Raw genomic sequence first — 26929 nt, forward strand, 5'->3', positions numbered from 1 at the left:
ATGGCTCCTACGCCTATGACAGTGTTCTGAGTCAAGAGAAGCATACAAATATCATGGACCAAAAATTTGAATTGCCAGAAATTATGAGTATCTGCAGGCCAGTGCTCAGCTGACGTTGGATAAGTGACCAGGAATATGTCACTGTCACGGACCTCAAAGCTTTGGAGTGAATCAATGAACTCTGTTGTGGTGTTTCAATCCAAGGTATGGTTCTTATACCTGTAGAGGGAGTTGGTGATCTGCTCCATGTGGTGGGATCTCGGCAAGCCCGTAACACCCATATATATTGAGAGGTACAAGTCCCTCCCCAATGTTCAGGCACTCCAAAAATGTCTCCCCCCAAAAATATTGCTGGAATATATTAGCAATTCAATGTTCAGGCATATCTGTCCCCCCCAATGCTGAAATGGTGGTTTCGGCCCTGGATCTCGGACTCACTCAGAGAGATAGAGTAGCTCATTAACGCCTGTATACTCAGAAAATCAAATAGAAAACAGTGGCTAAATATATACTGGATGTTTGCTTTTCTAAATGGCCCTGTCCTTCCCCTCATGTCACTGGTCTGCTACCTGATATAAGGATGAGGAGATGTGGAAAACAAGATAGAGGAGTGAATTAGAGGAGGAGGAAAAGTGAGAGGCCGTTAATTTTGTCCGCAAGCACCTATTTCAGGTAAAACAACAGATAATATGTCAACACCACAACACACACTGACATATCAGCTGTAATATTTATTTTTGACGAGCGTGAAGATGTGGAAAGGGTAATATTTACTTTAGGAGAGTGCGATGATGTGGGAGTGTTATCCTCATTGCTTCTCTTAAGTAATTGAAGGCTTTAGGCCATGCAAATGCAGCGTTAAAGCAAATTCCCTTTGAGCAGGAGCGAAGGCACGCAGCTGCTTAACAAGTTTAACAGGAAGATCTGAGAGGTTAGGTAAAACAAGGTACATATTAATAATAAAACCAGAATGAAATATAATACATAAAAAATGTGTGATAAACATTAGATTAAATATATGTGTCTTTTTACACACATATATTACAGTATTTAAACATAGAGGACAATTTAATTTTGAGCAAACAGAACATCAGGTAATTTATTTCGAAAGCATTAAATGAAACTAGACAATCAGGTCTATCCCCAGACAATCCGAATTCTTCGTCCAATTTTTGATCATTACTCTTCAGGCAAAGTTATTGTACTTGATTAGACACGTCTGTGGACACACATTTTGTGCACTGAGAGCATGAAACATTTTGGATGAAAGCTATTTGAGATACACAAATTCTAAAATTGAAAGTGTTGGTTGGTTGGGCTAAAATAATAACATCCCCTCTCATTGCTCGGGGATATAATAATGTAACTGGAAGCTCAATTTGGGCTGATTTCTACAGGAGTGTTTTTTGCAAATGAATGTGTAAAAGACGTTATTCAGTGTAATGTCATCTCAAGTATGAGACTGGAAATCAGGTAGAAAGCATTATTTTATTGGTTATCTTTGTGATTACACATGAACATCATTTGTCATAAGACATATACAAACATGTAGTGTCACAAAGCCCATAAATATCTGAGCTGCACATTTCCTTGATTGAGAAAAGTGTGATACACATCCTCTAAGGTTGCGGCTGTGGCTCAGTGTCCCAGATGAACTTCAGGTCCATATCTCCCAGTCGCTCCTGAAATATCTGATCAAACCTCTCACTCTGGGCCACAGTTAACTTATTCTTCCAGTCACCAATCTTACCTACAATATAAAGGAAAAAAAAAAAAAAAAAAAAAAAAAAAAGTTGTCTGAGATCTGTTTACATGAACCTGAACAGGATCTGCAATTCAGAGGTTGCATTACCTTTACGCATGAATTTTCCTTGGAGGATTTCTTCTGGCAGAAACTCATAATTGGCCTTTTGGTCTTTCTGCATGTTCTTGAAAGTAGTTTTCTCAACAATTTGATCAATGACCGCCTCACTCAGGTTTTTCCCCATGAAGTTGGAGATCTTAGTTACTGCTGCCTTCAGATCCTAAAAGAGAAACAAAATCATGTACAGAACAGAAAGGAAACTCTGAACACTGATCAAGAAATTACTTATTTGTTAGTTAATATTGATGAACATGACTTTCACTTCATATAAAGCATAAAATGGATTTGAAATGTGTGTCTCTTTCAGACTCTTCACCAGCCTCAGCGAAAGGGTCCCTGAAAATCTTGAGAGGAGACCATGAGCCCTGCAGAGCTGAAGCTTACCAGAACCATGTCCTCGTATGTCAGGAACAGGATGTTGTACTGGTCTCTCTCAGCGTGCCACTGCCTGATGTGATCAAACCAGGATGATGCAACCACTGGAAGAGGACAAGCATTCATGCTCTCTGTTTTAACATTTGCAAATGCAATGTAATGTTTAAAAAAAAAAAAAAAAAAAAAAGCTCTTCCCTTGCTTGTTCACCTATATGAACATCAGGATGGCCCTCTTCACTTTCAACATCTTTGATAATCAGTTTATCTTTTGATGAACTCACCGCTCCCTGCCAGATATTGCTCCAGAAACTCGTCAAAGCTCGTGGGGGTCTCCCAGCAAGAATAGACATAGCAGAAGTGGTAATAGGACACAACATTGTCCTTTGGGTTCCGCATCACATAGATAATCTGCCATGAAAATGTACAGCAAATAGCTCAGATCCACAGGAGAAATTGTATAACAAAGTCTATTCAAATATTTACTCATTTAATGCTTCCTCCAAGCTATATAAACATTGCAGAAAAAGTAGATTATTTCTTTGTTGTAACAATGCTTCTTGGCAATAAATCTTATACTGTTGAAAAGCCTGTTTATTTCCCTTTTAAATGGTGCCACATTTGTAAGGAACAAGGACAGTGGTCAGTAGGTCGGCATGCCAAGAATCGGCATGCCACGCTTGACTGATTTGGATAGGGCCTGTGCGAAAGGTCAACTTCAAGCTGGTGTCCCGCAAAACCAAGATGCGGCATTATATGGAGTGATCCCTACTACCATCTCCAAAATGAAGGCCAAGTTCTATATAATGTGGGATGTCAGAGACAGGCCGCGAAGTGGGCGTCCCAAGAAGACGACACCCCAAGAAGACCGTTTCCTCACCCTGTCAGCACTTAGGTGCCGCAGGCTGTCTTCAACAGATTTGCAGTCAAGGTTTGCAGATCGATATGGCTGACGGCTCTCTGCCCAGACGATCCGGAACAGATGGCACGCAGCCAATCTCTGGTCTCATAGGGCTGCCAGGACTGCCCTTCACCGTCAGGCCCGTTTGCGCTGGTGTCGGCAACACGTGCACTGGAACCTGAACATGTGGAGGAACGTTATGTTCAGCGTTGAGTCCAGATTCTTCCTACGGCATTTGGATTGTAGGGTGAAAGTGTGGAGAAGACGCGAAGAATGCTATGATGATTGCTGCACCGATGGAGTAATATATCTTTTGGTGGAGGCAGTGTGATGGTGTGGGGCGGCATCTTCCTCACTGGAAAAACAAGGCTTGTCATCATTGGAGGCAATCTCAATGCAGAGAGATATCGAGATGAGATTCTGCAACCAGTGGCAATCCCATATCTCCACAGTCTGGGACCAAGATGAAAACGCTCGCCCCCACAGAGCGGGGTTTATCAGAGACTACCTCCAGAGTTTGGGAGTGGACAGGATGGAATGGCATGCCAGCAGTCCTGACCTCAACCCCATTGAACAGTTGTGGGATCAGCTTGGGCGTGCTGTTGGTGCCAGAGTGAGCAACACAACCACGTTGGCTGACTTGCCACAAATGCTGGTTGAAGAATGGGATGCCATCCCGCAACCCACATACTCAGCTCTACTGCTCATCCCACAAATGCATGGTCCTTACAATTGTGGCACCATTTAAAAGGGAAATAAACAGGCTTTCCAACGGTATAAGATTTATTGCCAAGAAGCATTGTTACAACAAAGAAATAATCTACCAAACACAAATTTCCTTACTTTTTGTGCGATGTTTATAGGTGCCATACATGCCAACCATCTTTGATGTGAATAACTTGTGTTCAGTAAACTAATATCACACCCTCTATTATTTTCTACAGCTGGATCACAGGTTGAGTTATTATGCTATTAAGTATTTATGGGTCATTGTAAAATCGACATTATTTATATGAAAAAATATCCAAAACATGCTGATTTGTTTGTGATTGTGATTAGCTGCGGAAAACTCTAGAAGTTTATGAGCTGCAGTTAAAATTCAGTAAAACAGTGGAAGCTAATTTCTTGGTCTGATTTTGGGAGACTTGGGGAGCGACGGCCTGATTTGACAATATCTGTATTGTATCAAGTCTAACAGTTCCTGAATCCCAGTACTGGGCGTCGGGTTCTGTCACTTGGTACATTCATATATGCTTCTTATATCTATTCATACACACTGTTTATATTATATATACACTGTTTACATTTATATAGGCTGTTTATATTTATTTACATATACTGTTTATAGTTTATACATACTGTTTATATTTATACATATTGTTTATAATTGATATATACTGTTCATACATATATATTTTATATTTTATATTTACATTTCTTTCTTTTACCTTGCTTTATTTATTTATTTAGGCTTATACTGGGACCTGAGTTCTAATTTCGTACCACTAACATGTAAATGTGAGCTGGTATGACAATAAAGTTCCTTGAATCCTTGAATGATGTTTCTTTGATTGCTTGATGATATGGTGGACTGTCCCCATGGTTCTGACACTGAAACAATGTTTTGTACATTTCTCCTCATATCTGCTCTGCTATTTACTTTGGAAAGTTCTGTCATTTTGTTTGAGTCTTTGCCTCAGGTTTCATTATCTGACTGTGGACCCTCTCCATTACATCTGTATTATATTGAAATCTGTGATTGTTCATTCTGGGCTGAGCCAAAGGAGGTAACCTTGAAAATGATATCAATCACTGATAAAGGTCTTGGAGATGAGTCTAAACCAGGATGTACACCAGCATTTAAAATGCAGCTTAGTGTAGGGTGTGGTTATATTGTATGGACGTTTGCCAAATTAATGAATGATTCCTCTGATTCATGAATTTGTGTATTTCGCCTCATGTTCTTAAAATTTCCATACAAGCAAGGCAATTAAACTCCGAACACCTTGTGTTTTTAATGGAAAGTATCATTTAATTTGATTTATCTAACAGTCTATTGCTCAATCTGTTACCTTTCCGTTCTTATTCTTCAAGCCAGGAGGCATGAGATGGGGCACAAGGTGAGACGTAAAGAGCCGGGGAGAAGGTCGTAGAGAGAAGTCCTCCTCATTGATCGTGTGCTCTATCCACGGCATGTGTTTCCAGTTGTTGGGATAAGAAGCAAGACTACCGTCTTGCTCCGAAATGGAGATGATGATGTTTTGAGTCCATATGGTGCCTGAGTGTAAAAAGCACCGAGACAAATGGAAATGGCTCCTACCTTATTTTGACAGTGCACTGAATCAAGAAAGGCTGATAAAAACTATGGGACTCTAAGCCAAAAAATTGTAAGTGCAAAAAATTTAAGATACATCTGTCAGCTAATGCTCACCTGACTTTGGATAAGTGACCAGGAATGTGTCAGTGTCACGGACCTCAAAGCTTTGGAGTGTGTCAATGAACTCTGCAGTGGCAGTGAGTTTGTCAAAGTTGAAGTTCTTATACTTGTAGATGTAGTCAGTGACATCCTCCATCTTATGGGATCTTTGACTCTGACGGAGAGATAGAGTCACTCAATATGTACAAACTCAAAGGAAATTTAATAGAAAACAGTGGCTAAATAAGAACTGGATCTTTGTTTTTTTTTCCCCCCACATCTCCTGTCTTTCCCCTGATGTCTCTTGTCTGCTACCTGACAGCAGGATGAGGAGGTGCAGAAAACAAGATAGAGGAGTGAATGAGAGGAGGAAAAGTGAGAAGTCGCAGAAGTTTGAAGGTGATTTTCCATTTTGAAACATGAATACTGCATCTCTCTGTGCAGTCCAGTTGTTAGTTATTGTTAAGTCTATATCAGTCCAGTGAAAAGTATTCATGCATCACGGGGAGAGGTGTTATGGAAATTCTATTTTGACTCAAATGTGCAATCGCAGACTTGAAGGAGCAGGCAGAGCGCAATACAGCACAGTCCAGTGTCCTAAACACAAGTCAGTTCAACCAGAAAAAAAAAAAAAAAATCAAAAGGCTAAAGGCAGAGGCAAACATGCAGGCAAGGGTCATCGCAGGATCGAGCAGGCAGCACAACAGGAGGGACTGAAACAGGCACAAACGCATGAGAAACAATCCAACGAAGGACAGAGGGAAATGGACATCCTGGTTACTTCTGTATGTTGTGCTGTTCTGGTTTTGGAGATTTACTGTTTGTTCTATTTTACGATTACAGTTTACTGTCTTTCTGCTTTCAGAGTGATGAGGTGATTTTGGACCAGTGGCTGTTGGTCCATTATTTTTCTGTTGCTGCTGATAAGCTCATATGTGGCTTGTGTGCCTCCTTTACTGGCTCCCTGATGTGTCGCATTAATGGTCCCAATTATCCAGTGGAGCATCCACTGTCACCCAGCTTCACTTTTTATCTATTCAATGACCTAAAGGCAAATGCCTACAGGAAAGAGAACGCAGATACAAACTGTATCTCCTGATCCTGTGAGAGTAGGCGTAGCCCTTTACAGCTTTTACACATTTGCATTATGTCTTCTCCAGAAATGATCATTCAATTAAGTAAACAGTTCATGACATTCATATTCAAATGACATTCACTGTCTGTCGTCTGAAACATACAAATATTTGCTCCTTCCCTTTCATCCTTATTTTATATGGCATAATTTATGTAAAATATATTGCCTGAGCTGCTCAGAATTACCTCTAATAACCCACAGTGCTTATTTTGAGCCTTTGCATTATGTGGGCCCTTGGATTATAGTATAAAACATGCAAAATGTAAATAATACATAATCATACTTTACTTTAGCTTATGAAACACTCACTATATGTGCTATACTGAGTCAACAAACAATATAATAGAAATACAGCAGGATAGGTTTCAGAGTATTCAGGCTACTTGCATTAAACCAAGAACCTTCATTTGAAAAGATTTCACCCTTGGGACCCTGATATGAAAAGATACCTTATTTGGGTCAAATATTAAATTGTCCAGATATCACGCTTCAAGACTGACAAATTGGTTCAAAGAGGTGAGATGAAAACATAAAGTTAAAATAGCCATTCCTAAATAAGCTCATAAATTCTTCAATTTAAATTAAGTTAAATCATTGTGAAATTAAATGAGGTCACATGAGGTTCCACCTGTAACCCTCTGAGGGACCCCTGGGGTTTCTTGGACCCTATGTTGAAAACCACTGGGATAGTCTCCAATAAAATAAAACAAATTGGATCAAGAGAGCTACACGTGCGTGGACCTCTTTTTGTTAACTGTTAATGTTTATCCTATGTGGCCCAGAATGTATTCAAAGGTTTTATGGATACGAATGTAAACCCAGTGTTTGTGCTCTACAAAATAAAATAGCCATGGAAGCAAACATTGCAATAAGCCTACTGTTGCAGTCCTCTTTTTTTCTGCTGTAGACTTAAGATCAATGAGGACTGATCATTTAGTTTAGTTACCAAGGAACCAGTTGCCAACTAAACCTATTGATCTTTTTGGATGTAACGTTTTAGTGTACTGCCTGTTCGCATCATCCATCCCTCATCCAAAGTACAAACATAACCCCTTACCTTAACCTCTGCCAGAACTCGAAGCAAACTTCAGCCTTGTGTGCAGTTCGCATTTGGACTTTTATACCTCCGACACACCATCGACATTTCGAGCAGGCCAGAGGCGTGGCATATTGGAAGATTTAATCAATTTTAATAGCCCACTCATGTTTGCATTTGCCTTTCCTTACCTGCCAAACTGATTGGTATAATTAAAATGACTGACAGCATTTAATTTTTTCCTTGCTTCTTTCCACAATTAGGCAATCGATATTTGAAATGAAGCCAACGTTCACTGTGAAGATGACTGTAATGTATGTTCCATAAGCTGTGAATGTTAAAGTTGTTAGTTGTTAGTTTCTTCACATCACCCAAAATCAAGTTGGTACGTGAAGTTTTTTGTGACTTTATTATGCAATAAAAAAGAATAGGTCTGCAATTAAAAAAATAGATTTAAGTGCAAAATGATCAAAAAATGTTTTATTGCAAGTAAAATAAATTCAGGATAAAAAAAAAAAAATGTAAATCATAACTTTTATTTGTGAATCCAAAATCGCAGTGACAGTGTGGCAACATTTACAGTTACATAGCCACTCTGATCCACACTCCTGTCCAGTAGGTGGCGGTAATACTACTACACTATAACTGTGGATGTTGCCAAGTTGTCACCCCAATCGAGACTGACCAGTAGAGATGAATGTTAAACCAAAAATAACCAAAATTTTATATTTGCAAAGAAAACTTTTTTAGATTTGCAAACAGCTGCTTGAAATCAGAAAAAAAGAGTCGTATTTTATCACATTTCTTTTTCTTGCAATAAAATATTTTCTTTTAACTGCAGCATTGATAGTGTTGCACACTTGGCGAAAAGGGTCACTCATGATCTCTTCTTGTCTGAAAATACAGAAACACCATCCAAAAAGTCCATCAGTTCACTCATGAACTCATGAACAAGACCCTGATATACGTGTCTCCTCCACTTGAGACGGTAACTCACTGCCAACTCAGAGAGGGCAAGCCATCTTTTTCCGCCGGAGAACTACGGCCTCAGACTTGGAGGTGTTGTTCCTCCTCCCGACCGCTTCACACTCGGCTGCAAACCGCTCCAGTGTGTGCTGAAGGTCACAGCCCGAATGGGCCAGCGGGACCACATCATCCTCAAAGAGCAGGGACGCAATCCTGTGGTCACCAAACTGGACACCTTCCACACAGACTGCACCTTGAAATCCTGTCCTGAAAATCACAAACAGAATTGGAAACAGGAGGTTCTTAGTACCAAGAATGTGCACATGGCTCTCACTGCGGTTACACAAGGACAGAATGGCTTGCAGCAGCAAACCTGGAACCCCATAGTCCTGCAGCACCGCCTACATCATCCCCCAAGGAACATGGCTGTAAGGCTTCACAAAACCCTTAAAACAAATGTAGAATGGATCGTCAGACTCCCTGGATCCCTCCAGTTTCCATGTGAGGAGGAAGAGCCGGTCCACTGTTCCACAGCCAGGATGGAATCCACATTGTTCCTCTTGAATCCGAGGTTCGACAATCGATCAGAGTCTCCTTTCCAGCACCCTGGGAGTAAGCTTTCCCAGGGAGGCTGAGCAGTGTGATACCCCGATACTTGGAGCACACAATGCGGGCCACTTCTATAAAAATGGGAACCACTGCCCCGTCTGCCACTCCCTGGTCACCGTCCCCAGCCTCTACGCAACACTGACAAGACGTGTCAGCTGTGACGGTCTGACAACATTCAGAGCCTTCTGCACAAGGCCGAAATCCCAGTTTCTTTTGTGGCTACAACTTCAACATTATGTCCAAAAAACAAACAAACAAACAAACAAACGACAACAAAAAATGTTACATTTTGCATTTTATGCATTTTGGATGAGGCTGCAGCAGCTCTACAGGACTGTTTTGAATGCACAGACTGGCAGATGTTCAAAGATGCTGCTACCCAGGAGAACCACATCGACCTTGTAGACTACGCAAATGTGCTGATGATGTGAGAAATGCCATGTTTAATGAATCAGTTAAGAGGGAACCACATTTTAATTTCGTTATACAACCTGCTGTATAATGACGAATAAACTTCCTTGTATTCCTTGTATTTTGCAGCAGCAACTGTCCAGTGTAACTTAAGTACAAACACTCGAATAAATCAGTATTTGTTCATCATCACAAGCACAGGGGCAAAACAAGAGCTATAAAAGCGATAGAGGCTATGATAATATTGATGTTATAACAACCGATCAGGCGATAATAAAGGTTAGTGTGTGTCAGCAACATGAAAGCGAGAGAGGCTTTAAAGAGTGTTTGTCCTTTTGTTTGTCCTTTTGTTCCCTCATGAGGAGCGAGCTGACGATGGTCTGAGCACTGAAATACCCAGTTTCTTTTTTGTCTTGTGCCATTTGTTTTTCTTTGTGTGAAGGAATCCTCTGAAAACACCGTGTAACCTCTTTGTCAGTGTGCAGGCTTTTTCCTCTTCATTCATGTTGAGCGACTCTCTGGTTGAAATTTACAAATATAGCGCTCTGATTTGAATATGGTGAAATTTCTTCTGTTTTTGGTCATCAGTCAGGTTTGATTTTGCAATTAAATGGATAATAGATTAACTTCTGACTAAAAACTCTGCAGTGAACATGCAAGATAAGTCCACTTTGATATTCAGATAACATCTTAGTGACAAATTTTCCTGTTTTTGTGCAAAGATATAGTTTTCTTGTCACTAAAAAATGAAGGTGGTGTGTTTTAGGTTCTGTTTGTTCTTCTTCTTCTTGTTTTTTTTTTTTTTTTTTTTTTTTTTTTTTGCTCCAAAGGGAAAACATCAAGTAAATTTGCTCAGGTTTCAAAGGCTTAAATTGTTTTGATCACCGACAAATCAGGGTGACATGAAACCAGAAAGGAGAAGATGATAAAATGATCCCTCCTATGTTTCTGCAGTCTAACAGTTTCCAGAGTTCAGCAGCAGTCAAATTAAAGTTTATTACAGTAAAGCATGTGATCTAACAGCCCCTGTGCTGCTGAGGCCACAGCGCCTCCACAAGGCTGAAGGCTGTAATGACCAGTTTTCCTCCTCCACAGTGAGCTCTTATTCATCATCGCCTCCTTCTTCCATATCCCACCATTACTGGTCTGATAACGCTGAAATACCAACCATCCAGTGTGTGTGTGTGTGTGTGTGTGAGTGAAATTTTCTTTTGGAATTAGGGCGGGAGATGACCCAATGAATGAAACAATGGCCGAATGGACTGATGAGAACCGATTGGGTAACACCCAGTGTGACGCTGGCTGACGTCATAGCCGTCTGATTGGTTTGTAGTCGAGACCCTCCTCCTTTAGCCCAAAAATACCGGCGCGCGACGCCTGTCATTGGTCATTGGTCGCTGCTGAGCCTCCTCGCGCGCTCAGAGGCTATAAAGCGGTGTGTTTGGTCACTGAAGCTCATTTTCTTTCTATCTCAGATACAAAGAGGAAACTTTACAATGAGCGGAAGAGGCAAAACCGGCGGCAAGGCTCGCGCCAAGGCCAAGACCCGTTCATCTCGTGCCGGACTCCAGTTCCCGGTCGGCCGCGTGCACAGGCTGCTGCGCAAAGGCAACTACGCCGAGCGCGTGGGCGCCGGCGCCCCCGTCTACCTGGCGGCCGTGCTGGAGTACCTGACCGCTGAGATCCTCGAGCTGGCTGGAAACGCCGCCCGCGACAACAAGAAGACCCGCATCATCCCAAGACACCTGCAGCTGGCCGTCCGCAACGACGAGGAGCTCAACAAGCTGCTGGGCGGAGTCACCATCGCTCAGGGCGGCGTGCTGCCCAACATCCAGGCCGTGCTGCTGCCCAAGAAGGCCGACAAGCCGGCCAAGGCCAAGTAGACCCACAGCCCACCTCAAAACACACAAAGGCTCTTTTAAGAGCCACACACTCACATCAGAAGAGACTTTCTGGCTACTTTAATAGGATGTCAGAAGTATAAGCACAGCTCAGCCTACAAAAACTTTGAAATACTTTAAATGAGTCAAGCACCAGGAATGAATGGAAATCTAAAATGCTATAATCACCATTTAAAGATAAAAACAGTATAATTTTTGCCTGTTCTGTTTCAGCAGTTTACTGCAATAGATGCAGATACACTTTATTCTTGTATGAACTGAAAGGGTTTTTAAATGGAAATCCTGACTTGGATGGCTTCACCTCATTACAAATGAACTGCTGTTTTACTGTTTGTTCTGCCTCTTTACATGAACAATTATTATTTTTTTTTAATTATTTTACTCATTTTGTAATTTTTGAAAGAAAACTTGTACTAACAAACTCATGTTTTCATACTTGTTTCTGTCAGGTGTGTGCTGACTGCTGAACACATTTCAGATGTTAGTAGTTACTTACACACACACACACACACACACACACACACACACACACACACACACACACTTCAGTGGATAATTCCAAAAACAAAATTCCACACAAGGAAAACTCGTTGATCCTCACAATGTATATTATGTATTATTAGTCCATTTATATTCAGTGACAACCTAAAGCACAGAAATTCAAACTTCTCCTTAAATTCAGGTTCCACCGAGATTTGAACTCGGATCGCTGGATTCAGAGTCCAGAGTGCTAACCATTACACCATAGAACCACAACACACACATACATGTGGCCTATATACACACTCTCTGTCATGCATACACACACATACGCACACATGAACACCACCTCTCTGTCTGCAGAAACATCATGAGACAGTCTGAAGTTTATATAAGCAAATCAGATTGAGTTTATTTATTTATAGAAAACTTTTAAAAATGTCAGTAAACCAGGAGAGAGAAGTCCAGGACGGACGGGGCTGAGATTTGTCTCCTCAGGGTTGATCTGCTGTAGGAGCAGATTTAACACAGTCTGCACTGTTTAAAGAACTGGACTATGTTTTTTGTTTTTTTTTGTAAAGATCTAAATGTGTGTGAAGACATGCTGTGATTACCTGGTTGACACAGTCTGCAAGCATCAAACCTAAACACTGACAATTAATGACTACAATTTGTCTTGAATTTATACACTGAGGATGCAGCTGCTGAATGTGAGAAAAGTGCATTTGAAAAGTCAACACATTAAATTTGGTGTAGTGTTACCGAAAGATAAAAACCAGGAGGAGCAGCTGGAGTGATTTCTGCCATTTTCCTCTCATGTCTCATTCTTCTTCTCTCTCTCTCTCTCTCTCACACACACACACACGCACACACACACACACACACACACACACACACACACACACACACACACACACACACACACACACACACACACACACACACACACACACACAGTAAAGGCACTATGTAAAAAGGACCATCACAGAACTGATATTTGTACTGGGAGTTTAATGACTATATTGCGTTTTAAATAAGTGTTTAATCTTTCTTTTTGTCCCTTTGCCAACATCCCAAACACCTTCATGACGATATCATGACACCCCAGACAGAACACACTGACTCAGTCATTCCATGTGAAATGAAATAGAAATTATAATTGAAGAAATTAACCTTACAGACAGTTTGATCTAGTAGGGTTCATTAAATATTCAGTGTATTTAGGACCCAACATCTGATTTGTACTGGCTCCCTCATATTATCACTAAGTGCACACTGGACCATGTCTACACTCGTCCTCATTCTGACCAGTCAGACCACATCTCCTACTTCTCCTGCCTACTTACATCCAGCTGACAAAAAGGGTCAAACCAACTGTAAAAACAGTTAAAGTGTGGACAGATGAAGCTACAGCAGCTCTACAGGACTGTTTTGAATGCACAGACTGGCAGATGTTCAGGGATGCTGCTACCCAGGAGAACCATATCGATATTGAAGAATACACAGCATCGGTGACATCATACATCAGCAAATGTGCTTGATGATGTGAGAAATGCCATGTTTAATAAATCAATCAAGAGGGAACCACATTTTAATGTCATTATACAACCTGTTGTATAATGACCAATAAACTTCCTTGTATCCTTGTATCCTTGTATCCTTGTACATGAGGAATCCACATAAATGGTCAAAATACAATCACAGAAGCACAAAATCCACACCAGTGACCACAGTGCAATATGGGACCAGGTTGGGTACTGAAAATACAGAAATAGCTCCATCTGGTGGATGAAATCAGGCACTACCACACTGTCAGCCAAAACAACCTCAGGGATCAATCATTTATACAGAAGATGACAATCACCAGATTCACTGAAAACATATCAGGATGTAGAATAGGAAAGCCTGTTATGTCCTAAATGATAAATGTTATATTGTTATTGTTATTGTTGATAATGTTATGAACAAACCTTAAGCAGAGGTAAAACTCCTCGGCCAAACTTCATCCCACTTTGTCAAACAGGTGAGAACAGATGTTATATATTGTGTGTAGTGGTGTTTGGCTCATGTGGGGTTGGAGGTTTGATTTGGATTTCTCACGTCTGAATCCTTAACAAGACAAACTTTGGTCCAGGCCAGATGTTGGATGTGTTACTTTGCTTCACCGGTAATGTCAAATCATGTACATTAGCATAAACAACACTACCATTTCCAATTTCCTCTGTATTTTGTCTTACTTGCAATGTTCTGTTCTGGGTTTTAGAAAAAGAAATCAACAAATATTCTATCAACTGCAAAAGTATACTTGGGCAATTTAAAATAAACAAAAATACTTTCAGTGTATTGATTAATTCATCAGCTCAGTGTGTGGTTAAATGGCTTTCATACCGTAGATGTGTTTGTAATGCTGCATTTTGTACGGTGTGTTATGTATTTAATGTTTTTTTTTTTTTTTTTTTTTTTTTTTTTTTTATGGTTCAGTTTTACACCCCTACTGTACATGCTGACATTTCCATCACCAGGAATGTGTGCAATCCAATACAATCACTGGTAGTGTCAAGTTTCCTTATCTGCTGCCTATAATGCTCAGCTTTTCTTGTTGTCACAGTAATAGAGGTGTTCATTCACTTCAATGTTTGGCATTGAGCTCATAGTTAGTGCTGCTGTTGGACTGGACTGCACTTTATTGGGACATGTTTCCAATATTCTGTCGCACCTCATGTATATAAGCAGGGAGGACAAAAAAAGAAAAAGAAAAAAAAAGAAAACATCTCTCAATGTAATGTCGTCCAGTGCAAGGCCTCAGTAATAAACATAGAATTAAATGTACACATTCACCACCATGTCAACAAAAACTGAACATTGTAAACTTTGTTAAAAGGTTGAACTCATGGCAGAGCTGCTGACCTGACCTGCATCAGACTGGACAGGTGGAGCTGATCAAGTGACACTGAGTGTGTGTTCACTCTGTTGTTGATTCCACACACAACACTGCCTTGTTCGCCAAAGTGCAGAAAACACCCCACATCATTATTAATTTCTCACTACTGGATTAATTATTGATTTTGCCTTAACTCTGCTGACACACATGTAACTTATATATTGAAGAAAGGACTAATTTGTAAAATACTTATATACAACTTTATTTTTGATCTGGCTCTACCTGAATTTTGATTTGATTGATACTTTCATACTTATGGGACTAGACAGTACACCAAACTATGTGGAAAGCATCAACAATACCAAATTACATTCAATGTTCGTGTCCTCACTTTTATTTTGAAGGCAAAGTCGCCAAACGGTAACAGAGGTGGCGGAAAGCTGCAGAGTTTGGCGCCGCCCAGCGCAGCGCGAGCTCTCTGTCTTCACTTACGTCCGCAAACAACATTGAAAAGCAGGAGCTTCGCCTTACAAATTCATCAGTTTATTCTTACTCTTGAAGACAACGAGAGATCATCATGTCTGGACGTGGCAAAGGAGGTAAAGGTCTGGGGAAAGGAGGCGCCAAGCGTCACCGCAAAGTTCTCCGCGACAACATCCAGGGCATTACCAAGCCCGCCATCCGCCGTCTGGCTCGCCGCGGCGGAGTCAAGCGCATCTCCGGACTCATCTACGAGGAGACCCGCGGAGTGCTCAAGGTCTTCCTGGAGAACGTCATCCGCGACGCCGTCACCTACACCGAGCACGCCAAGAGGAAGACGGTCACCGCCATGGATGTGGTCTACGCTCTCAAGAGGCAGGGACGCACCCTCTACGGCTTCGGAGGCTAAACACCAACGACTACAACAACACAAAGGCTCTTTTCAGAGCCACCCACAACGCACTCAAGAGCTCGTTCTTGTTTTATGTTATTCAGTCACTAGTATTAACAGATAGGCACTGCCAGGAATTTTGGCCGCCCTTTCTTAGAAGAAGGGAAAAAAGAATACTCTGTTTAATTTGAATAGTTTTTACCTAATTTATTGGGGCCCTTGGAATTGTCCGAACTTACACCATATAGGGCGCCCCTGTTAAGAGAGCAACAGTTTAATAAAATACTGAAAGCATTTTGTGAGCTGTAAGTTTCCTTATTTTGATTAAAAACGAATTTGAGAAGTTGCTGCCCTTCATAAGCTAGTATAATGAAAGTTAAGAATACACTTAATGTACTTGACTTAAAGTTATGAATCCCATGAGACCGCCAGACCCCAACACAAACACACAGAAAGGCTCTTTTAAGAGCCACACACTCAAATCAGAAGAGACTTCCTGGCTACTTCAGGATAGGATGTCAGAAGTATAAGCACAGCTCAGCCTATAAAAACTTTGAAATAGCCTACTTTAAATGAGTCAAGCACCAGGAATGAATGGAAATCTAAAATGCTATAATCACTATTTAAAGATAAAAACAGGAAAACACAATTTTTGGCTCCTAAATATCATTTTTGCCTGTTCTGTTTCAGCAGTTTACCGCAGCTTCATGTCTGTAACGCAGCAGCAAACTCAAGAGCAGGCGCGGTTATAATCACTGATGTTATCGCTACAGATCCCTGCACTATCTACACTGACCACATTTTGTCTTTATTATAACTGAATGATTCCGCCCAGCAGTGGTTGAAATGTTAAAAATGGGGAAATGTAGTATGAGTTGTTAACTGCTGCAACACATTTGGATGCACTGGTTTCAGAAATATCCTCATTTGTGAGGCTCAAATAAGTGTTAGTAGGGAGGACGGCGGTCGGCAGTCCGCACTGCTGGGGGAGGGGAGGGGGGCCTGCTGTCAGCCACTGCAAACTAAGCTGCTCTCTGGAGCTCCGCTCAGCCAATCAAACACACGGAGCCGCACACTGAGGGTGACGTCAGCTCACTCTATATAAAAGCAGCAGCGGCGTCGCACAGAATTACTCGTTCATCAAACAGCGTCAACATGCCTGAACCCGCCAAGTCCGCACCGAAGAAGGGGTCCAAGAAAGCCGTGAGCAAGACCGCCGGTAAGAGCGGCAGGAAGCGCCGCAGGCCCAGGAAGGAGAGCTACGCCATCTATGTCTACAAGGTGCTCAAGCAGGTGCACCCCGACACTGGCATCTCGTCCAAGGCCATGGGTATCATGAACTCGTTTGTCAGCGACATCTTCGAGCGCATCGCCGGTGAGGCGTCCCGCCTGGCTCACTACAACAAGCGCTCCACCATCACCTCCAGGGAGATTCAGACCGCCGTCCGCCTGCTGCTGCCCGGGGAGCTGGCCAAGCACGCCGTGTCCGAGGGCACCAAGGCCGTCACCAAGTACACCAGCTCCAAGTAAAACAAGCTGCTCCAGCTTCAACAACTCAAAGGCTCTTTTAAGAGCCACCCACTTCTGTCAAAGGGTTAACCTGCACTTGAATTATAACTAATGTGAAATTAAATTAACAGAAACTTACAAGAGGAGAAATGGACAAGGTTAGACAGTGTCTAAACTGTCTAATCAGTCAGTTCCTCTCTCTATGACACCCCCCCCCCCCCCCCCCGCCCTCACACAGCAGTTTCATGCAGGATGCTTCATGCAGAGGACTAACTCCAGAAACACCACCACACAATCTAAAGAATACATTGCGTTTATCTTTAACATTTAGCATATGAAATGAAATGGCATCAAAGTATCTGTAGGCCTACCAGCTTCAACAACCAAAGGCTCTTTTAAGAGCCACACACTTCTACTGAGAGCATGTAATGTGTAACTGCAGTCTTAATGCTTCCTTTCACTTCACAAGTATATGGGTTGATCTGTACTGTGCCTTTCTTTATTTGATCATTTATCAACTATGTTGACAGACTTAACACTAAAAAGTATTACACATGATATAAAGCAGAAAGGACATGAAATGCTCAAACGTAATCAACTGTCACTATTAAAAATAATATACTATATATTAATATACACTATCATAAATATATATTAATACACTATAATTAAACAAATAATCAAAACAAAAACATTTCTCAGGTTTTGTTCATCTTTTAAATGAATCACACTGAAGAGAGTCATGTTGTGCTTTTCCCTAATTGAGTCATTTTTCTTTGTGTTTCCATGGTCTGATCATAGTTTCACAATTCGTAACATCTTTTATTTTAAATTCTCCCTGTGGGGGAAAAAGTTAAAATAGGGCATGAAGTTTAAAATGATTACATATCTTCATTAAAATATGGTTATTCCAGAAGCCTCGTGTGTTCAACAACTTCAATAAAAAGTAGAGAAACGCTTGAGAGAAAGAGAATTTGAAATGGGACAGGAGCTACAAGGAGGGAAAAATAGGCGCGTATTTCAAACGGCCTGTCCTCCAATAGCATTTGTTGACGCACGCGCTCTGCTCCTCACGCTCGGGCGTCAGCGCCGCCCCGCCGTTGCCTATATAAAGCCGCCAGGGAGCCGGAGCCTGTATTGACTGTTCCGCTGAAAAGACGGAGAGTGTTTTAGTGTGAGCCATGGCCCGAACCAAGCAGACCGCCCGTAAATCCACCGGAGGCAAAGCCCCCAGGAAGCAGCTGGCCACCAAGGCGGCCAGGAAGAGCGCCCCGGCCACCGGCGGCGTCAAGAAGCCTCACCGCTACCGGCCCGGCACCGTGGCTCTCAGGGAGATCCGCCGCTACCAGAAATCCACCGAGCTGCTCATCCGCAAGCTGCCCTTCCAGCGCCTCGTCCGAGAGATCGCCCAAGACTTCAAGACCGACCTGCGCTTCCAGAGCTCGGCCGTCATGGCTCTGCAGGAGGCCAGCGAGGCCTACCTGGTCGGTCTCTTCGAGGACACCAACCTGTGCGCCATCCACGCCAAGAGGGTCACCATCATGCCCAAAGACATCCAGCTGGCCCGCCGCATCCGCGGAGAGAGGGCTTAGACTCACCGGCAACAACTGACGACCAAAGGCTCTTTTCAGAGCCACACACAGCTTTACTGAAGAGACGCAAATTTTTTTTTTTTTTTTAAATCTTAAAGATTTATTTAGATATAATCGCTGCAAAAAATATACACTATATACACTTAAGAATAATAGTAGTGGGGGAAAACCACCACTGTTTCGTCCCACCAGTGAATGAGTAATAAGACTGAAGGTGATGTCAAGCTGCTCGGTGGGAAAACAACACATGACTTCTGACCTGAGTGTTCATACAGCGTCTCCAAGAATGTTTGTATCTGATTTAGGACCAAAACTGAAACTGGCCCAGATCATAAGTAAAGATCTCAAAGTCAGTGTTTTTTTCTCCTGGTTGTCTGAACGCTGCCGCTGGGCTTTTATTTGACACTTTGTATATATTACTATGTATATTGTGTTTATGTACACTTACATATCCCACCATAACCGCACCACATATGCATATTAATGCATATTTATTTGCACTATTCACACTGCCACTGTATACTTGTATATTGTACATATGTATACCTACATATCCTCTTTTTACAATTTATATGTTTTTTATATGTTTTACTCTTATTTTTATACAGTCCACTTATGTGCACAGTGTGTGTGTGTGTGCCTGTAGCCTACTGCTGTTGTCAACACTGGGAATTTCCCCATTGTGGGATAAATTAAGGCATATCTTATCTTATAAACATACCTGCATTTAACATGGATAGAAATACTACCAAAATATTGGCCAGGAAATATTTAACTCAAAGTCCCCGACAATGTACAGCGGAAGTCTCCTCTGATTGGGCGATGACACTGACGGCCACACGACCAATAGGAGGGCAGCTCAGCAGATATATAAACCAGGCTCTCAGGTGAAGGCTGCATCGTTCTTTGAGTCACAAACAGAGAATATTGACGACAATGTCAGGAAGAGGCAAAACCACCGGCAAGGCTCGTGCCAAGGCTAAGAGCCGCTCGTCTCGCGCCGGACTCCAGTTCCCGGTCGGTCGCGTGCACAGGCTGTTGCGCAAAGGCAACTACGCCGAGCGCGTGGGCGCCGGCGCCCCCGTCTACCTGGCGGCCGTGCTGGAGTACCTGACCGCTGAGATCCTCGAGCTGGCTGGAAACGCCGCCCGCGACAACAAGAAGACCCGCATCATCCCGCGCCATCTGCAGCTGGCCGTCCGCAACGACGAGGAGCTCAACAAGCTGCTGGGCGGAGTCACCATCGCTCAGGGCGGCGTGCTGCCCAACATCCAGGCCGTGCTGCTGCCCAAGAAGACCGACAAGCCGGCCAAGGCCAAGTAGACCCAACACGTCAACACACACATCTAAAGGCTCTTTTAAGAGCCACACACTTTTCCAAAAGCGCCTCCTGCTGTTTTTCTTCATGTAGAAATGGAAAGTATACTGGTATCATTTGGAATGGACGATGGAAAGTTCACGCCATTTCAAACCCAACTATTTGTATTCGTCCCGAAGTTTGACATCAAATGACTTGTTCGGTGAATCTCAACAGTCCAAATCTTACAGCACTCTTCTGTGGGAAAACAAAAGGGATTTTATTTTCTTCAGCCCCACAAGTTGACTCGTTTTTCACTGGCACTGTGGTGGATTACATAATCTGTTAACGAACTGCAGAGCCACACCTGAAGTGAACTGGAGTAACCCCACAACATCTGGGCGCCTAAATACAAACCAGCCCGAGGAGACGCACCTACAGCTCAACCCCCTTCTCTGTGCCGTTGTCTTTCTACCGCCAATGTGACGTAATTATTCAAACAACCCGCTTTTTGCTTTTTTTTTTTTTTTTTTTTTTTTTTTTTTTTAAATAACGAATGGAATATGAAATAATCCATTTTTAAACAGGCCAGTCTTTGTTGGTAATAGTTAATCTAGTTTTGGTCTTATTCTTAGGACTGCTAGCAAGCTTGGTCCAGATGAGCAGAGAAGTGAGGGGCTTCTGCACTAACACACACACACACACACACACACACACACACACACACACAGGCTCTTTTAAGAGCCACACACTTTTCCAAGAGCTTTTCCTGCCATTTGTGTTCATGTAGACATTTGGTAAAGTGTAGGCTACTGTTGACAGTGGATGGACTATTGAGAAATATTGAAACTACAACACTTAAAACACAACTGTATGTACCCTAATTTTAATTTGCCTCCAAGTTTTACTTCAAATGATTTGTCTGGTGTAACTCTAAACTTACAGCACTCTGGGGAAACAAAAATTATATTTTATTATCTTGTCAAAACAATAAGCCTTACAAGTTGCCTTGTTTTTCAGTGGCACTGTGGTGGATTGCATAATCTGTTCTGACATTGCAAAGCCACAACTGAAGTGAACTGGAGTAACCCCACAATGGAAAAACATCTGAGCGCCCAATTTCAAAGCAGCCTGAAGAGACACACCTACAGCTCAGCCCCCTTCACTGAGCCGTTGTCTTTCTACCGCCAATGTGATGTAATTATTCAAATATCCCGCCTTTTAGAACAAATGGAATTTTGTTAATTCAATGTTTTAACAGTTAAATCTTTATTGGTAACAGCTAAACTTGTTTTGGTTTTGGTCTTATTCTTAGGGCTGCCAACAGGTCCAGATGAACAGAGAAATGAGGGGGTTCTGTTATCCTGTTATATTGTACTGAAAGATGAGAAATGCATTTTGGTCCTTGGCCTTTGAGTGTTTTCTAGGTGAGCAGCAGGATTTTAAAGTCAATTCGAAATGAGACTTAAAGCCAATGGGATATTTTTATCTTTGATTTAATTCTGAATGAGCTGCAGCTATGTGCTTTTAGGAATGGACACTGAAGCAGCCTGATAGGGGGAAAAAATCCAATAAAATTCAATAATCTTTCATTTACTTTTTTTTTTTTCTTTACACATGCTTCTTATTTCTGTATTTATTGTTGTAATATGTAGGCGTAGTAAGATTGATGCACATTTTTAAAACAAACACTTAAAAAAAAAAAAACTAAGATCAATACAAGGTCATGATATGTGCATTATTTATATATAATGCACATCATTTTTTCTAATTCACATTTTATTGCTTTTCCTATTCCTTATAAATTCACCCATACTTAATTTCTTGAGAATCTGAGCAACTGCAACTGGCCTAGTTCCCCCTTGGGGATCAAATTATTAGTTTTAGTGTAAAGTATTTCTGATGGTGATTTTGATTGATCTGTACTACAGTCTGTACATGACGTGTGGGTGAATTCCTCGTGTGGCACAAGCCAAACGGCGCTGCGAAACCCGACCAATCGTATAGGAGATACAGCGCAGTTTAATTTGCATGAGCCGGCTACAAAGTAACATGCATAGAAGAGGAAGTATCATTCGTTGTCTTTGAACTGCGGAAGTGTGAGAATGCCTGAACCCGCCAAGCCCGCGCCCAAGAAAGGCTCCAAGAAAGCCGTGAGCAAGACGGCCGGCAAGAGCAGCAGGAAGCGCCGCAGGCCGAGGAAGGAGAGCTACGCCATCTACGTGTACAAGGTGCTCAAACAGGTGCACCCCGACACCGGCATCTCGTCCAAGGCAATGGGCATCATGAACTCCTTCGTCAACGACATTTTCGAGCGCATCGCCGGCGAGGCGTCCCGCCTGGCTCACTACAACAAGCGCTCCACCATCACCTCCAGGGAGATCCAGACCGCCGTCCGCCTGCTGCTGCCCGGGGAGCTGGCCAAGCACGCCGTGTCCGAGGGCACCAAGGCCGTCACCAAGTACACCAGCTCCAAGTAAAACAAGCTGCTCCAGCTTCAACAACTCAAAGGCTCTTTTAAGAGCCACCCACTTCTATCAAAGGGTTAACCCGCACTTGTACAACATCGACTGAGTTTATCCCTGTCAGCTTAAATTGAACAGAAACTTTCAGGAAAAGAAATTGGTGAGGATAAACTTTGCATGCTGTGTCATAACTCTGTCTAACCAGCCACTTCTTCACTCCACTCCACTTCACTTTTCCCCCCTCCTTCACAGCATTTCCATACCTCCTGGCCACTACATACAGAGGAAACACACACACACACACAAACACGTGCTCTGTCTCCCCAAACACCACGACACAACCTGGAGACTACATTGGATTCATCATAAACATTTCATATAAAGTGAAATAGTATGGTGAAATAGGGCCTCTGTTACCAGGATTTGCATTTTCCTCTCAATCATTGTTCACTTTCATAGCCTACAGAATATAAATGTCAATGTATAAATCGCTTTAGAATTTACAGTCTCCTAAGATGTTACCAGGAGGCAGGAGCGCTAACCTTCTTAAAAATTCTTCTTAAAACCTTTAAAAATTCAGGTTCGACCGAGATTCGGACTCGGATCACTGGATTCAGAGTCCAGAGTGCTAATCTGTGGGTGGGTAGTGTAGACGTTTCCGCTGAATGGTTTCTAACTCATAAATTCATTCAAATAATGTTTTTTTGTAATTTGTTATTATACAGATGAGCACAATTCAATTGAATCCTCTTCTTTGGGCTTTGCGGCCCTCTTGGCTGCAGGTTTCTTGGCTGCTGCAGCGACAAAATTGATAGACACTTTTCCATCATACATACAGGAGTGCGAGATAATGTATAGTGGGATATATGCATTATCTGTGGATCCAGGATACAATACTGTGTTTTTCTGCAGATGATCATAAGCACAGATGTTCCTGGGTCAGAGTAAATGACTGACCATAACATAAATTCAGTTTGATTTCCGGCTAACGGAACTGTAGAGTGAATATCACCTTGGAGCTATGCATCTGCAGCCCAAAAACCTCCAGCAAACCAGAGCACAGCATCGGGATATTACCTGCGCCAAGACCAGTGGCTGTAAAGTGAAGCGAAGTTACAGAGGTTTATTATGCGACCCTACACTTAATGCTAGTCAATACTACTATTTAACCACTAGATGGAGACACAGACCGTCTGTTCGCATGAGGGGCAGAGAGCAGGGCCTCTGACTGCACTTCGTTCCCCAGGCCAGCTTTTACAGGGAGCGGCTGGAGTAGCGGTCACTCCTGCTTTTACGAGAACACTCACAACGTTTCATCACAAAAAAAAAAAGCAAAGGGTGCTGCACGGTTTGAGAACTGATGAACGGCTGGGCCTGTCATCTCTCTAGTTTTACACATTTATAGGGATTAGTTAAGTATTTTAACACTCACATTCACAGCTAGGGACAATTCAGTATCTCCAGTTCAGCTAACTTGAGTGTCTGGACTGTGCAGAAACCCGCGCAGACACGGGGAGAACATGACCCCACACAAAATGAATGTTCATTTTTATTGCATTGAATCACTCTTTGTAGTGGCCATTTATCAAAAAATTCTCAAAACAAACTCAAATTAAACTTACAAATAAAGGGTCACTACTGCACCATGGGCATGATTTACACAGGCAAAAGAGTCCACTGTCCATTCTGAGTGTGCATGTTTTAAATGGTTTATTTCACAAGGCAAGCAAACAAATTGAGAACAAAGGAATCCCGCTCTCTACCTGTCTCTCTCGCTCTGGTAAAAAAAAAAACATACGCCCACCCAGGTGCATACTGGTCCTATACCTGCCCATACTTATAGCCTTCGTGCCCAGTGTTAACAAAAAACTCAAAATACACGAAATGACTCTACAAACTGAATATGGCAACAAAACAACAAAACATAAACTAAACAACTAATAAACAAAAGAAAAAAATATATAATCAAATTTAACCAAAATAAAGCAATTATCTAAAATAATCAAACAAAACTCATGGCTCCTACACTCTTTTTACTCATTAATTCTAAAGATTAAATGTGGATGACCCCTTTTCAAAGACGGGAGCCTTTAAAATGCATTAAACTGTAATAAAAAGTAACAAAAGGCAACATTTATAAATGGCATAATCAGACGCAGATGACGTCAGGCAGCGTCACGGAATCATTCTCATCAATCCATTGTTTCAGTGGTGTAGTCTAGTTTATTCTAGTGGGTAGCCTATACGCATATGCATGCATGCATGCGCAGTAAGCTACAGGCACACACACACACACACACACACACACACACACACACACACATGCGCACTTTCTGAAACGTTCTGAAACTCCAGCTGTAGTGTCCCCCGAAGCGGCACCATACAACTTCACTGCTTCGTTAGTAGTTTACATAGGGTTCTCATCACGCCTGACGGAAGCCCCTATGGTCAAAAAGAGCCCGCTTCGTAACACAGAGAAGGCGACTTTATGAACGGGAAAGTGAACGTTATGTATAAAAAAAACATACTGATAGGCTACGCATCTCTGCGCATTTTGAAGTGGTTATACGGAAATTCGGGACCTTTTCTAGTGGGTATACGGCGTAGCTATACCTGTGTATCACGTAGACAAGCTACACCACTGCATTGTTTCATTTCAGGGTCACCTCACTATTCCTAATCAAAATGGAAAAAAAAAAAAGTAGCAGGGGAGGGGGATAAATACATGTCATGAGCAGGAGCGCCGGATTCACTTAAGAAGTGGGGGGCCAAAAAGTGCCGTGTTGGAGGCCTATTCATTCCCGTTAACTCAGACACACATGACCCAAATCCATCACCTCGATTGAGGTGTCTTAAAAAATTCATGCTTTGGACGCTTGGACTGTATATCATGAATTAACGCGCAGTGACGACCGTGGCTGTGTAGGCAGGATCAGCTAGAGCTTAAATCGCATAATCGCAGACAATTACTGCCAATTAATTTTCTGAGACATACATTCACATACATTTCTGCAGGATTTACAGCCCAGGAGCTCCCAAAGACAAGATCACAACAAGAAATCACCTGAATCTCAACAACACAGGACTTCCAGCTCCAGTGCAGTCTATAGCCTAAGACCAGCGACAATATTACATTATAGGCTAAACACCGCCCGCTCGGATCACACATTAAACCTCTAAGCAACACTAAGTCTGAAAAGCCTGAAAAGCTACTGAGTCACTCACATACGAGCACAACATAGGAAGACTTTATAATCAGAGAGAGAGAGAGAGAGAGAGAGAGAGAGAGAGAGAGAGAGAGAGAGAGAGAGAGAGAGAGAGAGAGAGAGAGAAAGAGAGAGAGAGGGATTCCAGACATTCTCCATTCATTCTTCATGAAGTTCAATTTTGTTTGGCAGTATTTTTTTTCCTTATTCACCAGTTCGACATGTTTGCAGAAGCACGCAGTCAGTTCAAACAGGCAACAAAACGCACAGTTATGAAACAATTTGATTGGCTGATGTAGGCTACAGTACAATGTATGTATTTGAACTGTGTGACGTCCTCTTTGATTGGATTGAAAATGTAAATATTCTTCTTTTTCTCTTGTTTTATGTTTATGTACTATGGAGCCGCGGAGGGGCCATAGAGAGAAAAATAAAACTCACCAGGCCATGTTTTACTACGTTGAACACACTGAATTTTGTATAACTGTAGTCCTCCTTACAATACGGTGCCAGGGTTAGGGCTTCCTGCTGCTGCTGGCTGTGGGACAGAGCCAGACGGCTGAGAGTCACCCGGAGCTCACGGGAAGCTGCGGGGTCCGTGCGCACAGTGAGCGCCTGCTGTCGGCTGGATCTTTCTCTGTGCCCCCTCTCTGTGTTTTACCTAAAGTATGAGTTACTGTAACCCCCCCAGGCTGCGACGGCAGTCTGCACACACACACACACACACACACACACACACACACACACACACACAATTATGAATGCAAATTTTATGTAACTAAGGAGTCCTGTTGAGATTTTTTTTTTCTTCCAAGAAATCACCAAGACAAAAGTGACCTGATGGTGTGACCAACGTAACTGGAATATTTTGAGTAAGTTGCCTGTTAGGCTACTTGGAAAATTCTCTTCATTTGAGTCTCACATATTTTCTCATAATGGTAAACAATCATCTTTTTGTTTATTGGTATGTTGACCTCCACAACATTAAACAACCTAAAAATTTGATTCATGATTTCA

The 26929-nt window shown here is 42.1% G+C and overlaps 7 protein-coding genes and 1 non-coding gene across 8 annotated transcripts; 6 read left to right on the forward strand and 2 right to left on the reverse strand.

Annotated features, from left to right (window-relative positions):
- Window positions 1-1619: 1619 nt before the first annotated feature.
- Window positions 1620-5710, reverse strand: LOC115363675 (amine sulfotransferase-like). The gene is made up of 6 exons (XM_030057952.1): window positions 5569-5710; window positions 5210-5415; window positions 2521-2647; window positions 2249-2343; window positions 1853-2024; window positions 1620-1750 (listed from the first exon to the last, which is right to left on the reverse strand). The coding sequence occupies exons 1-6, from the start codon at window positions 5708-5710 to the stop codon at window positions 1620-1622; spliced, it is 873 nt and encodes a 290-aa protein (XP_029913812.1).
- Window positions 5711-11188: 5478 nt separating this feature from the next.
- On the forward strand, window positions 11189-11952 carry LOC115363239 (histone H2A-like). Its single transcript, XM_030057350.1, has one exon. It carries the CDS (start codon window positions 11207-11209, stop codon window positions 11591-11593), a length of 387 nt encoding a protein of 128 aa, XP_029913210.1. The 5' UTR covers window positions 11189-11206; the 3' UTR covers window positions 11594-11952.
- Window positions 11953-12291: 339 nt separating this feature from the next.
- On the reverse strand, window positions 12292-12363 carry trnaq-cug (transfer RNA glutamine (anticodon CUG)). The gene has a single exon. It is a non-coding gene; the product is annotated as a tRNA-Gln (tRNA).
- Window positions 12364-15534: 3171 nt separating this feature from the next.
- On the forward strand, window positions 15535-16049 carry LOC115363262 (histone H4). The gene has a single exon (XM_030057373.1). The coding sequence runs from the start codon at window positions 15550-15552 to the stop codon at window positions 15859-15861; it is 312 nt and encodes a 103-aa protein (XP_029913233.1). The 5' UTR covers window positions 15535-15549; the 3' UTR covers window positions 15862-16049.
- A 941-nt stretch (window positions 16050-16990) lies between these two features.
- On the forward strand, window positions 16991-17442 carry LOC115363254 (histone H2B-like). Its single transcript, XM_030057366.1, has one exon. It carries the CDS (start codon window positions 16999-17001, stop codon window positions 17371-17373), a length of 375 nt encoding a protein of 124 aa, XP_029913226.1. The 5' UTR covers window positions 16991-16998; the 3' UTR covers window positions 17374-17442.
- A 1085-nt stretch (window positions 17443-18527) lies between these two features.
- LOC115363265 (histone H3) lies at window positions 18528-19264 on the forward strand. The gene has a single exon (XM_030057377.1). The coding sequence runs from the start codon at window positions 18534-18536 to the stop codon at window positions 18942-18944; it is 411 nt and encodes a 136-aa protein (XP_029913237.1). The 5' UTR covers window positions 18528-18533; the 3' UTR covers window positions 18945-19264.
- Window positions 19265-19864: 600 nt separating this feature from the next.
- LOC115363238 (histone H2A-like) lies at window positions 19865-20637 on the forward strand. Its single transcript, XM_030057349.1, has one exon. The coding sequence runs from the start codon at window positions 19881-19883 to the stop codon at window positions 20265-20267; it is 387 nt and encodes a 128-aa protein (XP_029913209.1). The 5' UTR covers window positions 19865-19880; the 3' UTR covers window positions 20268-20637.
- A 1698-nt stretch (window positions 20638-22335) lies between these two features.
- On the forward strand, window positions 22336-22761 carry LOC115363251 (histone H2B 1/2-like). Its single transcript, XM_030057362.1, has one exon. The coding sequence runs from the start codon at window positions 22347-22349 to the stop codon at window positions 22719-22721; it is 375 nt and encodes a 124-aa protein (XP_029913222.1). The 5' UTR covers window positions 22336-22346; the 3' UTR covers window positions 22722-22761.
- Window positions 22762-26929: the final 4168 nt, after the last annotated feature.

Source organism: Myripristis murdjan, chromosome 8, assembly GCF_902150065.1.
Source record: "Myripristis murdjan chromosome 8, fMyrMur1.1, whole genome shotgun sequence".
Lineage (NCBI taxonomy): Eukaryota > Metazoa > Chordata > Actinopteri > Holocentriformes > Holocentridae > Myripristis > Myripristis murdjan.

Bases quoted from the DNA above. Each gene is read 5' to 3' on its own strand.
- LOC115363675 (XM_030057952.1), bottom strand. From the start codon at position 5,710: ATGGAGGATGTCACTGACTACATCTACAAGTATAAGAACTTCAACTTT. The intron at 5,416-5,568 runs GTGAGCATTAGC...TTTTACACTCAG, and splicing joins GGTCACTTATCCAAAGTCAG to GCACCATATGGACTCAAAAC. The intron at 2,025-2,248 runs GTAAGCTTCAGC...TTTCTCTTTTAG, and splicing joins CATACGAGGACATGGTTCTG to GATCTGAAGGCAGCAGTAAC.
- LOC115363239 (XM_030057350.1), top strand. From the start codon at position 11,207: ATGAGCGGAAGAGGCAAAACCGGCGGCAAGGCTCGCGCCAAGGCCAAG.
- LOC115363262 (XM_030057373.1), top strand. From the start codon at position 15,550: ATGTCTGGACGTGGCAAAGGAGGTAAAGGTCTGGGGAAAGGAGGCGCC.
- LOC115363254 (XM_030057366.1), top strand. From the start codon at position 16,999: ATGCCTGAACCCGCCAAGTCCGCACCGAAGAAGGGGTCCAAGAAAGCC.
- LOC115363265 (XM_030057377.1), top strand. From the start codon at position 18,534: ATGGCCCGAACCAAGCAGACCGCCCGTAAATCCACCGGAGGCAAAGCC.
- LOC115363238 (XM_030057349.1), top strand. From the start codon at position 19,881: ATGTCAGGAAGAGGCAAAACCACCGGCAAGGCTCGTGCCAAGGCTAAG.
- LOC115363251 (XM_030057362.1), top strand. From the start codon at position 22,347: ATGCCTGAACCCGCCAAGCCCGCGCCCAAGAAAGGCTCCAAGAAAGCC.